Source organism: Toxotes jaculatrix, chromosome 9 (assembly GCF_017976425.1).
Source record: "Toxotes jaculatrix isolate fToxJac2 chromosome 9, fToxJac2.pri, whole genome shotgun sequence".
Taxonomy (NCBI): domain Eukaryota; kingdom Metazoa; phylum Chordata; class Actinopteri; family Toxotidae; genus Toxotes; species Toxotes jaculatrix.
In genome coordinates, this window is record NC_054402.1 from 22,142,455 (window position 1) to 22,158,103 (window position 15,649).

At 41.4% G+C, this 15,649-nt stretch overlaps 1 protein-coding gene across 4 annotated transcripts in view; it reads left to right on the top strand.

The window, feature by feature from the left end:
* LOC121187326 (calsyntenin-2-like) overlaps nucleotides 1-15,649 on the top strand; it is a 142,715-nt gene that overhangs the window by 109,346 nt on the left and 17,720 nt on the right. For all 4 annotated transcript variants that reach the window (XM_041046515.1, XM_041046514.1, XM_041046516.1 and 1 more), the window contains exons 8-9: nucleotides 7,578-7,740; nucleotides 14,132-14,298. In XM_041046515.1, the coding sequence (XP_040902449.1) occupies nucleotides 7,578-7,740; nucleotides 14,132-14,298 (330 nt within the window). The remainder of the gene's footprint in view (nucleotides 1-7,577; nucleotides 7,741-14,131; nucleotides 14,299-15,649) is intronic.

Genomic DNA, 15,649 nt, shown 5'->3' on the forward strand with positions numbered 1-15,649 from the left:
AATTATGTGTTAGCAAATAGCACTTTTGCTAATGAATCTGGAGACAAAGTATTTCTGAGGCCAGACAAATGGGCCTGCATGAGAGTGTTTGCTTTAATGATACTAACAATTATTGAGCTTTTAGACAACAATTTGTGACAAAATGTCAGATTTTTATACAAATTGTAGAGCCACATGATTTTTGCATTTGGAGTGTGGCAGATGTTAAAATAGACAAAAGATGTCATTTCAAGGCCTCAGAATTCCTTGAGTACTTTAGTGTTTGTTTGTTTTTTTTATATGAATTTTGGCTCAGATTTCTTCCAATTTGAAATGTGTTATTAACTATACACTGATCAGCAACAACGGTAAAACAGCTACTGGTTTTAATGTTGTAGCTGTGTACTACAGTGTATATGGGTTTATACTGTAGTACTTGTCACTGCCAGCTTTGCTGCTACATCTTTAATTGGTGTAACCAATAGTTAGTTGATGTTAGAAAACTTTAGATAGATATTGCTGTGTAACTGATTTTACGGTCATTTTGCTTTATGCTAAGATATGCTAACTAGCTGCTGCCAGTTGCTTTATACTCAATGTGCAAATGGTATCAGTAGTGTGGTTCCAAACTTCATATCGAGTCCTTTAAAAGAAAACAAAAAACGTGTTTCCAAATATGTTTCTTTGCAGTGAAGGTAATAGTTTAAATATAATAGTTTAAATAATAGTTTAGAACTTATACATAACTTTGGAAAAATTGTAAAGACTTACACTTTATTAAAAAGTCAAAAGGTGCAGCTCAGGATAACAATTACGGCACAATAATAAATGTGATTTTTCTAAACCAAATCACTGATCATCTCAAAGGGATTTAAATCTGGTCCAAGGCCAGTGCCAGTGTATAAAACCCATAGTGTGATCATTTTCAAGTACCATGTACAATCCAATACCTTCATTTTACACCCCTGTCTTCACTTTGCCTCCACAGTAACTTTCTCATTCTTTCCCTGGCTCCTCCTTCCCACCCCTCCTTAAAGTCACCTTGTTTCTAATGCTCATCAATCTCTGTTGTGAATCCTTCCTCCGGCAGGCCCTATAGGCCCTCCTCCCCCCTCAACTCCCTGTGTCCACCTCTTTTACTTTCTCTTTCTCCCACCCCTCCCTCTCTCTCCTCAATCCTGTTCCACATGTCTTCACTAGAGGCTAAAAATAACCTCGTGTTTATGGGCACTTTTGCAGTTTTTGTCTTTCATTTGTATGCATCTTTCATTAGAGACAACTGTACAATCTAACAGATTCTATCTTTGCAAATATAATGTTCAAGTTTAGAGCTTCATTTTTCAAGCACTAATTCTTGTGATGAAACCGATGTTATTTCAACTCAATACTCACAATGTTGCATATCTTTCAGTTTGCCAGAAATCTCAGGCAAGCAAAGAGGTTATATTATAATCTTTTAACCAGGATATAAATCACGTTTGACTGAGCTTCTTGCCATACAATGAGAGGACATAGCTCGAATGCTGTTCTCATGCTTTCTGCTTTGTTGAGACGTAGGTAAAAATGTCTGCTATGGATATGAAGGCCAGGGTTCCTGACACAAACTAGTTTGTATGAAGTGTCACCTGGCCATGTGTAAAGGAAAAATATTTGTACCTTTTTCAAATGTAATCACTCAAAGACAGGGTGAAAAGCCTGTCGTCATGAAGAAAAATGAACTGTGATGACTTGTAAAAAGGGAATGTAGATGCTTTTTCTCTGGGTTTTAAATGTCACCAAATCTGGTGAGAAAATCACTAGTTTGGCAACACAGACTAGTACCTGGAGGCCGTGAGCTTTGATGGCCATAAAGACCGGAAGGTAAGGGAAAACAGCAAGCCTGAGTGAGCTCAATAGATAACATGTTGTACTGTTTAAGACAGTGGGTTATTAGCTTTAAAGGTGCAAGCAGGGAGATTTCTTTTAACCTTTGGACTTACTCAGGCTAGTTAGTTTCCCCCTTCTTCCAGCCAAGCTAAACTAACCATCGCTTGCTGCTGGCTTTTTATTTAGGGTACATACTTAAGAGTTGTATCACTCTAAACACTTGGCAAAATAAAAGCACATTTTTTCCAAAATTACAGTTTTCTTCCACTGATGTTGTTTCTAAGAGTTCCCTAAATTGTTGGCAGTGTAATAAAGGTTACAGCTTTAAGTCGTTCTCAATTTTCCTTCCTCTCCCACTTTCTTCATAAAGTCTTTTCTGATATCACATATTTTCCCTCTCTCTCTCTTTTCCTCCCTCTCTTTCTTTAATCTCTGCCTTCCCTCTTTCCCTCACTGTCATCTCTCTGCCCCTGCTGTCTTCCGATCTCAAATCACCTCATCTCTCTTCATTCTTCCTTCTACCTTCACTATCTCATTCCTCCATCTCTTGTTTGAAGTTAGAAGGTTGGGTTAGGTGACAGATCTCTTAAAGACTTTCAACTCCAAAGGACTTGAGGCAACAACTCCCACAGTCATGTTCTAATGGAGAGAAAGGCAAGAAGAAAAGAGACCAAATAAACTGCAGAGAGAAAAGGAGAGTGAGACAGAGGTGGGGCAGATAGCAATTGTGTTTTCGTCTTGCCGTCGAGTGCCCCAAGAGATGACGGAGAATCTTTGATGTGTGATGTTTCCCTTCTCTACCTCCTTCACTCTTCTTTCACTTTCCTTGTCCTCTGGTTGTTTCACGTCCTCCCTCTACTTTGTTTGTGTGGTTATTTATTTCATTTATTCCTTCCATCTGTCAATTTGCATCAGGCAGAGACACGGGAAAGTGGAGAGGTTTGGGAATACAAAACTTTTTGCTTTGCTTATAAGCAAGGCGAGCCAGAGCTGCTCTCCTAAACTTTAACTTTGGCTTTGAAGTTTTTGAAGTTGACAATTAATGGCGCTGCACTGATGTCTGTGCATTCATGTATGCATGGTAGTTAGTGGGTGGATGTTATTACAAGCGTTATATCCTTGTGGAATCGCTGTGTTTGGCTTTGAGCTTGTGCAATAGTTTGATCTTGTGTTATTTCTAGTTCTGAGATTTTTTTTTTTTTTAATGGACACTGATTATATCACCTACACATTCACACACACAGTAATCAGACACAAAACAAAGTTTCTGCATTTGTGTCCGGCTGGCATCTTCCCATGTGCAGCGCTGCACCTGTTCTCTCACACTCTAATCATTTTTCTGACAAGTTGTGGAACTCTGTGAGATCTCTGGCAAGTGGACTACATTTTATTATAGTCTGAAAGTTAAGCACTTCTGTCAGTCTGACTACAATTTAATTGTCTGAGTGAAGTTCTTCATAATCTTTGCATTTTGTTTCAAAGCCAAACAACGGCTGCAGCTTCAGATGTCTGTTGAGTGAGTGGTTAACGAGACGTAAAGTTTATAGCCACACAGCAGTCCTATGAGGCTGTTAAAACATCACACATCTGAAAACAAAATTGTATTAGGAACAGCAGCAGGGGACTATATTGATGTCAGCATGTAATTTCAGATTTACAAGCATTTAGGAAGGACTGCTTTGACTAAAAGACACATGAGTTTGAAGAATTCCCAGATGCCAAAAGAGTGTGAAGCAGTTTATAATGTCATGATAAAGGATTTCACAACTTTGGCAAGTTATAACAGGCACATTACCGCATTCACATCAGAGGATAAACTACACATGCACAAACTGGATTGGCCAACACGAGCACTTTTCCAGTTGATTCCATCCTATTGCAGAAAAAAATTCAGCCAGAGATGTCTGCACCGTGTCCTCTGCTGTGCCAACATGGAAATGAATATGAATATTTATTGAGATGAATAAAGGGGCTACGTTCTCTCATGCAGTGCTGTTACCTGTCTGAACACCAGCTGAGGCTACTGCTGGCCACAACTGTTTTTGCTAGATGGCATTCAGAGTGCCAGTTCTTGCAACGATCTCATTTCCACACTAACTTTATCAAGGGTTCATTGATTTTGTGCTGGCAAAGTTCCTTAGCTCTTAGCCTAAAGTGATGCTGAACCCAGTACTGACCCAGTGTAAGCTTGAAAAGTGGCTGTTAAACATTTGTTTCCTTCTTTAAAGAACATCTGTTTTCAGCTTTAATTTATGTTATGAGGAAAAATATCAAAATAGCCATAAAACCTTCTCAAACCCTTCATACTTTAGCCAGTATATATGTTTCAGTTTGTCACTTGAGGATGTTTTCTTAGAGGAGTCTGTCATTTTATTTATTTTTTTTATTTTTTTTTTCTTTATTTATTTTACAAGTTTTCCTGGTAGCTAATGAGTATTACTGCCTCACAGGGATGCTACAGCTGCTATTGTGCTGAGCCTTGTTTATATACCCTGTCATTTAGGCTCAATAACAGTTAGCTCAATGTAACAATAAGCTCAATGTAACAATTCAACTTGCCTTTTTTCCTTTTTTAAAAGCTTCTAATTTTGGAAAAAAACTCAAATATTTACTGATCATAAATGTATGAACAAAACTACTTTAACTAAAAATACATGTATCCAAATCGCTCTTCTTTTTCTCTCGTCTCCTCTTCTGGTTTCCAAAGTAGCAGTGACACGTGCGGCTACATTATTCTCGCCCTCCTTCTATCCCTGAGAGGGATCTCCAACTAACATCCCAACTGAGCAGAAGCAGCTTCCTCTTGGGCAAGAGCGCCGCGCCGTTTCCCTTCTTTGAAGCCTGTGAGAGGAAGTCAATCACAAGGCACTCAGGTCCCACATGGGCCCGAGCAGTCTTTGAAATACTGAAGAGCAAAAAACAGGGAAGATGCAGTACAGCATGGGAGAGGATGGCCTGCGTGTGTAAATGCCAGAGGGATTAGTGTGTGTGCCCGCGAATATACATAACTTGCATTATATTAACTGGATAATGAAATGTAACCAGACTGAAAAAAAAAGTCTCTAAAATCCAGGTGATAATGCAACAGACACGTTAAAGATTAAGAGCACAAGCAAAGGACATGTATTCAGTATGGATCCTGGAGACACATTGAACTCATATGCAAAATCCCCAGGACTTGCAGGTGTAGGGTTACTTTGTGTTTATATATGTACGAACATCCTAACTAGCTAGCTAATTAGTTAGTTATTACCTTATCGCTTTCAGTCTCATCGGCAGCACCATCAAAACCACAATCAGATTATCCCCCCATTGATTCTGAGCACCGACTCAGCAGATCAACACGCTGCATATGTGTTAAGCAGCTGTGCAGAACAATCACCAATAGGCCAGATGTTGTATCTCGCTCCTCAATAACAGCAAAAATGAACCGGATTGATTAGAGCTCCCATCTGCTGCGCAGGCTGCGGAGCGCCCTTCATTAGAGAGGGAGGTTACCCAAGGCTAAGTGTTCAAAGGCTGTCCCGGGTTATGTGAGCGGAGCCGAGAGGAAGAGGAAGAGGTGAAGCACCAGCCTGCTGAGTGTTGGCACTGCTGAGGTAAAGAGTAGCCTGAAGCAGAGAAAAAAAGGGAGGGGGAGACCGAGACACTCAGACAGACAGACAGACACACAAGCACAAGTGGGTTTGTGCAATCAATTAAAGTGCACCACATGGCAGGGGAGATGGTCAAGCATGCTGAAGAGTGGTACAGTCAAGCATTTTTTCAGAAGAGATGAAACAGTTAATGTACTAATGCACTTCAGCGAGTGCTCAGCACAGAGGAAAGCATTTGGTTTTACCTCAGGAGCTGAAAAGGACAAGACATTCACTAATGTGACTTTGAGTGATTTCTGGGTAACAACTGTGAGAAATGTATATGATAAAATGAGAAATGAGAAGGTGTGTAAGAGGAATGACAGGGAGAAGGATGAAGAGTCATGGCAGAGAAAAGATTTTGGGTCTGCCAGGGAAAATCAGGTTGGATTGTACTTGTCAGTCCAGGGGGTGTGTATGTGTTTGTCTTGCCTTTCATCCTTTTTGCCCATTTGTCCAAATGTGTGGGCCTGATGGCGATGTGTGTTAGTGTGTGTGTGTCTGTTTTTTTCTTTCGACATCTTCATACCTGAATTGATGTGAAAATGCTTGCTGTCATGTGGATGAAGAGACACAGACAGACAGACAGACAGACAAAGAGACAGACTGGCTTGGACACAGTGTTGTGCCTATGGTATACCTGCATTTTATATTGTGTTAGGGTGAAGGATTTGGGTGATTTCTTTCAAGCCAGATATGGAGAAAAAAAATGGGGGGTACAACAGATGGTACTGCATCAGAGAAAAACCCAGACACACTGAACTGTGCAGGTTTACCAATTTGACACCTGTACACACACACACACATCATCATCACCTTCATTTAAAACCCCACATACACACCCAAAAAGAGGTCAGTTACATCACCGTCAGTGATTTATATATCTATCAGTCTGCTGTCTCAAACATATGTGTTTCCAGTGTTGAGTGGTGGCAGTTTGTTGCAGCAGAGTGACATCAGTTGACTGACATCAAAGGATGTTTTTTGGTGATGAGGAAGGATTTGTTCCCTGAGGAACACTGAGGCTAAAGTGCTCTTCAGTAATGTCAGTCTTTAAACTGTTCTTTGTACAAGCTAATGGCATAAAGGCTGTTTTAACCTTCTTCTGTACCTTGATTGTTCCTTCTTTGATGCCGTGTCACAAGAGGACCCAGAGGACTTTTACACTGAAGGATCTAACATTATTCGATTAAGTGTAGCAGCCTTTAGTCTGTGGTTTGTTGCCTGTTTTGCTGATACTGTCTTCCTGCAAAAAATGAGTCCCCAGGTCGTCTGCGCAAGCAGCTTACTATGACTCGTAGTTATATTTTATTGTTAGATGACCTCTAGTGCCCATTGTTATTATGACGGTAACAAAGGAGGAACGGTCGGTGACGTATTAGGACAAAGTCCATGTTGGCAGGAGGAGCTTGGAGTGGACAAAACATTCTGTCAAATGTCACACAGGAGGTCGTTGTTTGCTTCTCATGACAGCCTTGTTTCTTTAATCCATGATTGTTCTATAACCTTAACCACATGTTCATTATTGTATTGTAATCAAAGCAATGGGTTATTGCAACCATGGTGACAAAGGTCTTCTAACCATAAGAAGTCCTTTAAACCCAAACCACAAACCATCTTCTCCAAAACCTAACCAGGTACTTTGTGTGGCTAAACCTAACTGTGACAAGTTTAACCGCACGTTTATTATTGTTACCATGACAGGAAATGCCTGGAGGAGTGTATCTGTAAGGGCTGCTAATCTGAGCAGCTGGACCAAAACAGAGATCACACCCAGTGAAGAAAATGAAGCCAACACAAATATGAATGTATTTTCTCAAAACAACATTGTACAAATGGATGCTGTCTGACTATGTATACTGAAATACAATAAAGATATTGTTAAAAATAAATGCACTGAATTGCTATATGCTAAGGATATTAAGTTCTCATAGTGGAAAAGGTCTTTGGAATCTGTACGGTATTAGCCATTGAGAAAAGAATTTATATTTTTAATTATCATTCCGGGAATATATGACTTCCTTGCACTACTTTATACAAGAGCTGAGGACCACAAAATCTGTTTTATGACACTCTTTTTCTTTCTCTTGTCCTCAGATCTGTGACAAGGAGTGGCATTACTATGTCATCAATGTGGAGTTCCCAGTGGTGACACTCTATGTGGATGGAGTGACCTATGACCCCTACCTGGTGACAGACGACTGGCCCATCCACCCCTCACAGATTGATGTGCAGCTGACGGTTGGGGCCTGCTGGCAAGGTGAGTGGGCAGAGCCAGGTGATGATGCCAGTGACGCCAGTGGTGACGTTAACGTGTGTGGGTACAAGTGTGGATATTCAGTCAGTCTGTCCAACCTGTGGGTAATTAAAAGTGAATCAGCTCAACTGAAACAGAAGTTTGAATCGTTAAGTAAAATGAGGTATTTTGGCTTTTCTACTTTTTCTGCTGATTGAATACTGCTTCTCTATGTGAGCAAGTTCAAGAATATAAATAATACTGCCTGACGTATTATTACTAAAGGAGTCACTGAGTGTTGAACATGTTCTTTGGCCTTGAATGAACAATGTAATTAAGAAGAGCACTTAGTCTGCCTTTGACAAACGAGTGAACCAGTCTGAATGAAGACGTACAATTAAACTGTCCTCTAAACTGATAGCTGCCACTTATGGCACAAGGGTAGAAGAAAGGGCACTTTTTCACACAGTACAGCCTACTGTTGATTTGATAGCCCCAATGAGACTGCTCAGTGATGCTTAGCCTCAGATAAAGAGTAAAGATATCTGTCTGTGTGGGAGCAGGAGCAGGAGCAGGTCATTTCGTGTCGCTTTCATCTGTGGCCGTGACAATCCCGCCCCCCCCCCCCCAGTGCTCCTGCTCCTCCCCTCCCATTTTTCTCATTGAACACTGCTAGCCTTTAGGGGGATTAAACGGATCTTGAATAGAAGAGGGAGTTCAGAAACTATTTCTGCTTTTGTTGTTGGGGAGCTAAGCATCAGTAAAGAGTTAAGGACGTAAAGCCAATTCTGAAATCTTAACATAAGCCATTACACAGAGCAGATTGCCTCTTCAAAGCACTGAGATTTAAGTGTCCAGCATCTTGATTGCAAACATGTCGCAAAGATGAACTCATTTATTGTCTAAATGGCTCCTGGAGCTTTCGCTCTGAATGTGGTGAAAAGAAATTCAACATTTGCAGAAGTGGGATTAACTCTGCTGTCTGTTGCTTACTCACCAGCAGATGAGAAATTGTCATATGATGACTTACAGTTCAGACTGGATATGATATGATAGAGTATGCAAATGGGCGATGGAGTAAATAAAAACATTTGTCAGCTCAAAGCAATGGGTTTGCACGCTACAGTGATATTTTGCAATATTTAATTAAATTTCATGATGCAGTTTCATGGTTCGTAACACTTAACTACCCACTCAGCATTGTCTAATGGACATAGATTCTGTCCTGACCACAGCAAATAAATATAATTTAGAATAATCATTTTGCAGATATTTATAGAAGGGTACCAGTCCAGTATGGTGTGATGAGATTTTAGAGTTTCAGTCAGTGTGTAAATCTTTCAGTGAAACCTGCCTCAACCTGACATTATGGGCTGCTAACACAGAGTAAGCAGCACGTTAGCAGAGCAGTAGCAGCAGCTCCTGTGCTCCATTTGTGTCTACACGGGGGGCAATCAGGCACAGTACTGAGGTGAGGGTGACCTGTTTTTTGAAAGCAATCAGAGCCCAACGCACAATCACCGTAGTTACGTACGTAAAATGTAAAGAAATTGACTTGAAGCGTAAAAATATGCTTCGTGTTGCGTTATGGACTTATAACACAAGTGAAACAGGAGCCATTAAGTGGCCTGTGCAGACAGCTGCACTGATCTGATTAAAGCAAATCTGAGATACTGTAAAGCTTTTTTATACTTTCCTCTTTCATATAACTATGAGGTGAAGTTTCATCATCTGCCTGAGTCTGAGAGGCTGCTTTCACACCTAATGTGCTTGGTTCGGTTTGAATGTACCCTGATATGTCCATCTATTTGGTTTGGTTTGTTTAGGCTGGTTCTTTTGCAATGTGAAAGCAAAACCAACTACCAGAACGTGATCTGCTGATCTATATAAGCAATATATTTATTTTATTCAGGATCATTTTGTGAATCCGTTCGCACATTATTAGGTTAATGCAGGAATTTTCCCTGATAAATCTGATGGTAAAAAGGAGCTCATACAGAGTCGTGTTTACAGAATTACTCCATGTATTTTAGTAATTCCCCAGTAAAGAGTGAATGAAGTATAAAGACCACAAAGAAGCTATCTTCCCATAATATTACATTCAAAGAAGCCTCTTTTTGTCCATTACATTGCTAACCTGCAGATGTTTGTGGGTAAAACACATTGGTAACCCTACCGGTAAACTACTGGACTGTTTTGCTAATTAGCCTACATGAGCTGAACTAGTTAGTGTGACTCCCTGCTGCAACAAAGCTTCGAATTCGCTGACTACAAAGTGCACATTTGTACATTTTCATTCTCTCCTGTGTTCTAATAGAAGAGTTGCCCCCCCTGCCCATCCGTCTGGCTTCACCTCAGAGAGTAAGTGCTGGATGTGCACTTTTCACAGTCAACTTACATTTTACCCTCTGACCTGGTGTGTTCGTGTTCAGAAGGGTGTGACAGTCAGGCTGCGCGGAGCAACACACTCATCTTATTCTTCTTTTCCTCAACTGTGTAATCACACACCGCTGCTCTGCCTCCCTGGTTTCTAGCAGGAAGCGTGCAGGAAGATGTGTTGTTGATTATACACATGCGCAAATTGAAACATAAATATCTCGATGTATACACTATAATGAATAAATACAGGCACGCAGGCGCTGCTATATGTACAATAAATCACACAGTAAGTGGGACTATCTCTCACACTTACACTTAAGTAATGATCCTATATCCAGCTCACCATGCCTCTACAGTCTCATCTGTTGCTCTTCTGGAAATGACGCAAATAAAGCAGAGTAAAAAGGAGAGTGAAGATCTGTAGAGCATGGAGGGCTGCACAGAGCAGGCACAGAGAGCTGACTCCATGTAAAAACCAGTCTCTGTAAAGTGGAATGATCAGCGGTTTTATCACCCGTATCATTCCCGCTCCTCAGCGTCTCAGTAATCCCCTCTCCTGTGCTTCTCTCTTTTTTTTTTTTTTTACTCTCTGTCTGAGACCCTTAATGGTTTCTCTGGCCACGGCCTAAATTGATAACATCTGTCAGGGAGGGACTGAGTGGATAGGTGGATATCTAGAGAGCAGACATGGAAAAAGGGAAGAAAATTGTAACTGAGTTAAGGAAGGAGTGGAGAAGGAGGGTGAGCGAGTGAAGCATAAAGAAAGGAGGAGGAAAGAATGGGCTCAGTATAGTTTGGTTTATGAGGACCTTAATGTTATCTTGTGTCTTTATGAGACAGACTCCGCTCCCCTGGTTATCTGGTACCTGGCTTTACATACACAAAACAGGTGGTTCATAGGTCAGTGTGGTTCTGCCATATCACACATGTGAATTAACATATTTACTGGACTGGATATACTGACAGAATCACCAACATAAGCTATAACCATAGGATTAATCTCTGAGATCTGGTATGGTATCTGATTTTTACAGTGCATGGAACTGACTGTTCACCAACTGACTGTTTGTAGACCTGTCAGACTTTCTGTTGTGCACTGCACATGCTGCAATTTACAATGATAACAGTTGGTAGATTTACCACTACTAAAGTTTATGTAACTATAGGTCTTTAATGTCAGAGTCATCGCCGATTATGTTGCTGGCAGATTTTATCAGCTGTACACACATAATTAAGCACGCGTTAGCTCCATGAGTCGGTTGAAAATGCTGTCTTTGTTTTTAAAAAAAAGAATCCTTTAAAAACAGTCTTGAATAGGCACTTGATGGCTAACAGACTGAGACTAAAGCTACAAGTCTCACGCAAAAAACCCCAGCGTCCTCACTAGCTGATTATCCATGTTGAAGACACGGAATTAGAGAAAAATAGAATTGTTCTTTTAGTGCAAGGTAGAGCTCATTTAACTTCATGGTACAGAAAAATATCAAGTCTGACTCTAAGTTGGAGAGTTCTGGTGTGAGAATTTTTAATAGCTGCCTCCATATTTCTGTACAAATTTCTATATCTACCCAGTCAAGAAAAAGGCTTCATCAGTCTCTTCTGTGTTAGGGCAGACAGGCAGATGACAGGCCATTGGGTTAATATAGTCCCCTGGTAGATCACATCAACTTATAGGTACTCTGCTCCAGGGGTGAAAAGGGAGTTTTACACAACTGGCCACAGTGCACAATGTAGCTGCAGGACAGCAGTCGTAGGGGTGATTCTAAGTTGAAGGTCTGAAGCCCATTTCTGTCACGTTTTCACACCAGGAAAGTAGGGCAGTGTCTTCAGTAGTGGTCAGCTGTGCCTCCACCTGCACTGGCTGACTTTTTCAGACCCTGGAAACATCGCACAGGGCAGAGAAAAATGTGCCTATACCATCAGCAGGAAATTACAAGTACCTGGGTCAAGCTTGGCAACGTCTGATGAAGCCAAGGGGTTTTTGAAATGAGTATTTCGCCAACTCCAGTTCCTGTCGAATATCACAGAGAACTCCTTCAGTCACTAACTGGATTGCCTGGTACACAGACTGAAATGATCTCTTCCAGCAAACATTAAGAAGGACAACATTGGGTGGACAGGAAGTGAACTGGGTTTGCTGTAATTACCAACAGCAAGGCTTACCAAGCAGCAAATCCAACTGGAACTGGACAGTGAAATTGTCCTTCAGTGTCAAAGCTAAATTTTGAAGTTACCTGCACAAGTATAAAGGCTTTGAAAGAAAGACACTGTTGTCACTGAGATCTGCTTTTATGGAAATGTAAGGTTTACTCTGACTATGGCTGATATTAACTCTGTTTGTGCACAGCAGCCTCTTTTTCAACCAAACTAGTACCTTTACCAGGCCTCACTCCCATAGTTGTAACACCTTTAAGTCATGAGGGTCCAGAATGAATGGGTGAAACATATCTGTCTTGACCTGGCAGAACTGAGGCGTGATTTTCACTCAAGACAGGGGAGCAGAATAGCAGCTGACTTAGACAAATTTCCCTGTAATTGCTTTGGCCCCCACTACATCTATCACCTAAAAGTCCTCCAATGTCTACGAATGACCCTTCAGGTTGTGCCATGGATATCCATCTGCCACAGCCTCACTATATGACTGTATAGATTTTCAACTGGTGGGACCTATCTAGTGCTAAAAACTGTATTTGTCTGCAGTGAGACAGTGATTTGAATCTTGAGCAGAGCTGTGACTTGCCTCTAATTTTTATGGCCACAGACGCTCCAGAAGAAGTGAGCCAGACTGCTTCCATTAGAGTGAGTAGGTGCAAATAATCAGAAAAAAACTGGCAGAGCTGGCTGAACCAGATATTAATTGCACAGGGAACCTCTATTGGTAGAATCATTTCTACAGCCTGTTCACCATATGTATGGGTTGAAGCAGTCCAAGTTGTTTAGCAGTAAATGGATACTTCAAGTTCCACTATTCTTTACCATCCCAGCTGATTTAGAAACCTATAGAGAATGTACATATAATGCCAAGGTTGTAAATGCATTGACATCTGAATGATAAAGTGCTCCTGCTCTCCCTCCCATGCTGGTGATTGCTGTTTACAATAGCAGGGCTTAGGATTGTGAGATGATTGAACCCTGTCCCTCATTTGCTGTACTGATGAACTGGAACTGCCTCATAGAGTGGCTCAAAAGAAGGCTACAGCAGCCTAACAATTAGTAACCTTTCTTTAATGCATAGTAAGCATACACAGGAAAAAAACACAGTAACTGAAAACACAGCAACTGAAACTTGGACAATAGAAGATTATATATAGTTGTTGGCTTTTAGATACTGACTATCGTATACACATTCCCAGCAGTGAAAACAAATATGAAAAGAATATAAGTGAGTGAAAGTGATTGTTGCTACTTGCCTCCAACAATCACTTGGAAGCAAGGTGTCAGAGAAGTGTGCTGAGAGAGGCTAGACAGAAACACTGATAGAGAAAGACAGTTTCTTGGTATGCATCTTATGCACTTGTCATTGCACCTCTGCATCCTCCTAATGTCTTTGATGCATGAACAAGGTCACATTTTTTGATAACAAATGTTATTAGATGAAGGGACCGTTCCATACCTTTAGTACTTTGGTGGATTAATGCTAGAATGGAAGAAACCCATGGAAATAAAAAAAAAGGAAGGAAAGGAATGGAAGGGTGAAGTTTTGATACCCAGAGCTAGTAACCTTTCAGCTAATGAGTGGTTTGGAGACTCCTCTTAGTGGTATTGGCCTTTATGGAGTTCAGAGGACATACTTTAAGTGTGTTGACTTTTTTCGTACCTTTATTTAGCCTGGATGGGCCGGCTGGGTAACACTTGTACTTTTACAACAGCACCCTGCCGTTCAGTCACAGGATGCGTACACAAAACATGCATGTTAAGGCCAACTGTAACCATAAATTGGTCATCAGGACTCATAATTAAAGAGTCAACAAGGTCACTTTTAGTTTGATGGAGTATGCAAAGGTTAATGTGTGTGTGTGTGTGGTTGTTTGTGTAGGCGGGGAGGTGACGAAGCCACGGTTCACTCAGTATTTCCGGGGCAGCCTATCTGGACTGACCATCCGACCAGGGAAGATCGAGAGTCAAAAAGTCATTTCCTGTCTGCAGGCCTGCAAAGAGGGACTCGACATCAATTCCCTTGAGAGCCTGGATAAGGGCATAAAGGTATTCATACACAGACACATTCAGACACAGACACAGGAGGTGCTCCAAGAGCCACTGACTTCAGTTAACCTAAATAGTTCATCCTCATTTAAGCCAGTCGACAAAGCCAACTCAGACTTGTAATCTTACAGATCACATTAGTTCACAATGAAAAGAGTGAACATTTAAAGATACAGAAGTGATGCTCAAAGGACAGAACTACCTTGTAGTCACACAGGTCCACATACCCGTGCACACAAACACACATATGCATGGTACACATACAGTATATACAAATGCACAAGGCTCCAAGATAAGAAATAGTCCCACACATAAACACCACACCACAAAGCCATAACATGGCTTTTTTACATTTAGGCTTTTGTACGATTTAAACACACAAAATTTAACATGTTAATTAGTGAACCTTGGAGGTGCTGGTGGGTGGATTTTGTTACTTTGGGACTAGCTACCCTCCCGCTTTCACTGACTCATTTCATCCATCTCTTTGCACTGTGGAAGATAGAGGGCAGAAGAGATGGATGGGGTTTGTGTAGACTCCAAGCCACCCCTCTATCCACCCACCCACCCACTCAAACTCACCTCCTCTAACTCTTTTTCTATCTTTCCCTCTTCACTCTTTCTCTCTGCTCTTTTCATGGAGCACCTTGTGCTGTGGTGCAGCACAGAGAACTTTGCCTTTTGAGAAGACAAGATGGGCTGAAGGCACGGGATGTGGGAGAGGAGAGGAGGACAACCTCTTTAGGGCCAGCGTATTTTATCTTTTTGAGAGCTATTTCTTTTTCGCCACACACTAGTCTGGCCTCCTTAAGTCCTCGTGGGGCTTAAGGACAGCATTTAGCCAAACACATGGAGGGCTGGCACAGCACAATCAGAGGAGAATAACATGGTGGGAAGGAGGAGGTAGAGGCAGGTGGCAGCAAGTATAGCAACGGAGAACAGAAAATGAGAGGAGACAGCAGGAGAAGAAAAGGTGTGAAGGGGAAAATGACAGGGGAGGGGGAGTGTGTGGAAAGCCCCATGCAGTGCTGAAGTATTGTCAACCTGCTGCTGAGAGCCAGCTTAAGAGATGGGAGACCTCGGTGTAGTTATAGCAGGAGACCACTTAGCCCTCTTTAAAGGAAGAAGGGCCTCAAATCCCCACCATCAAACCCTGGAGAACACACACTTCTGTCAAAGTATACTTGTGAAAAAGAGTCCACTGACTACTCTTTAGCCCACTGACTTAAGAGTCATCCTGTTGTTTTCCTCATGTATTAGGCCTTTTATTATACAGTTGTTTTCCTTCCTGTCTCTTCCTGTCCATTCATTTCCATTCAGTATGAAAATCCATCTGCAAATGCCTAAAACC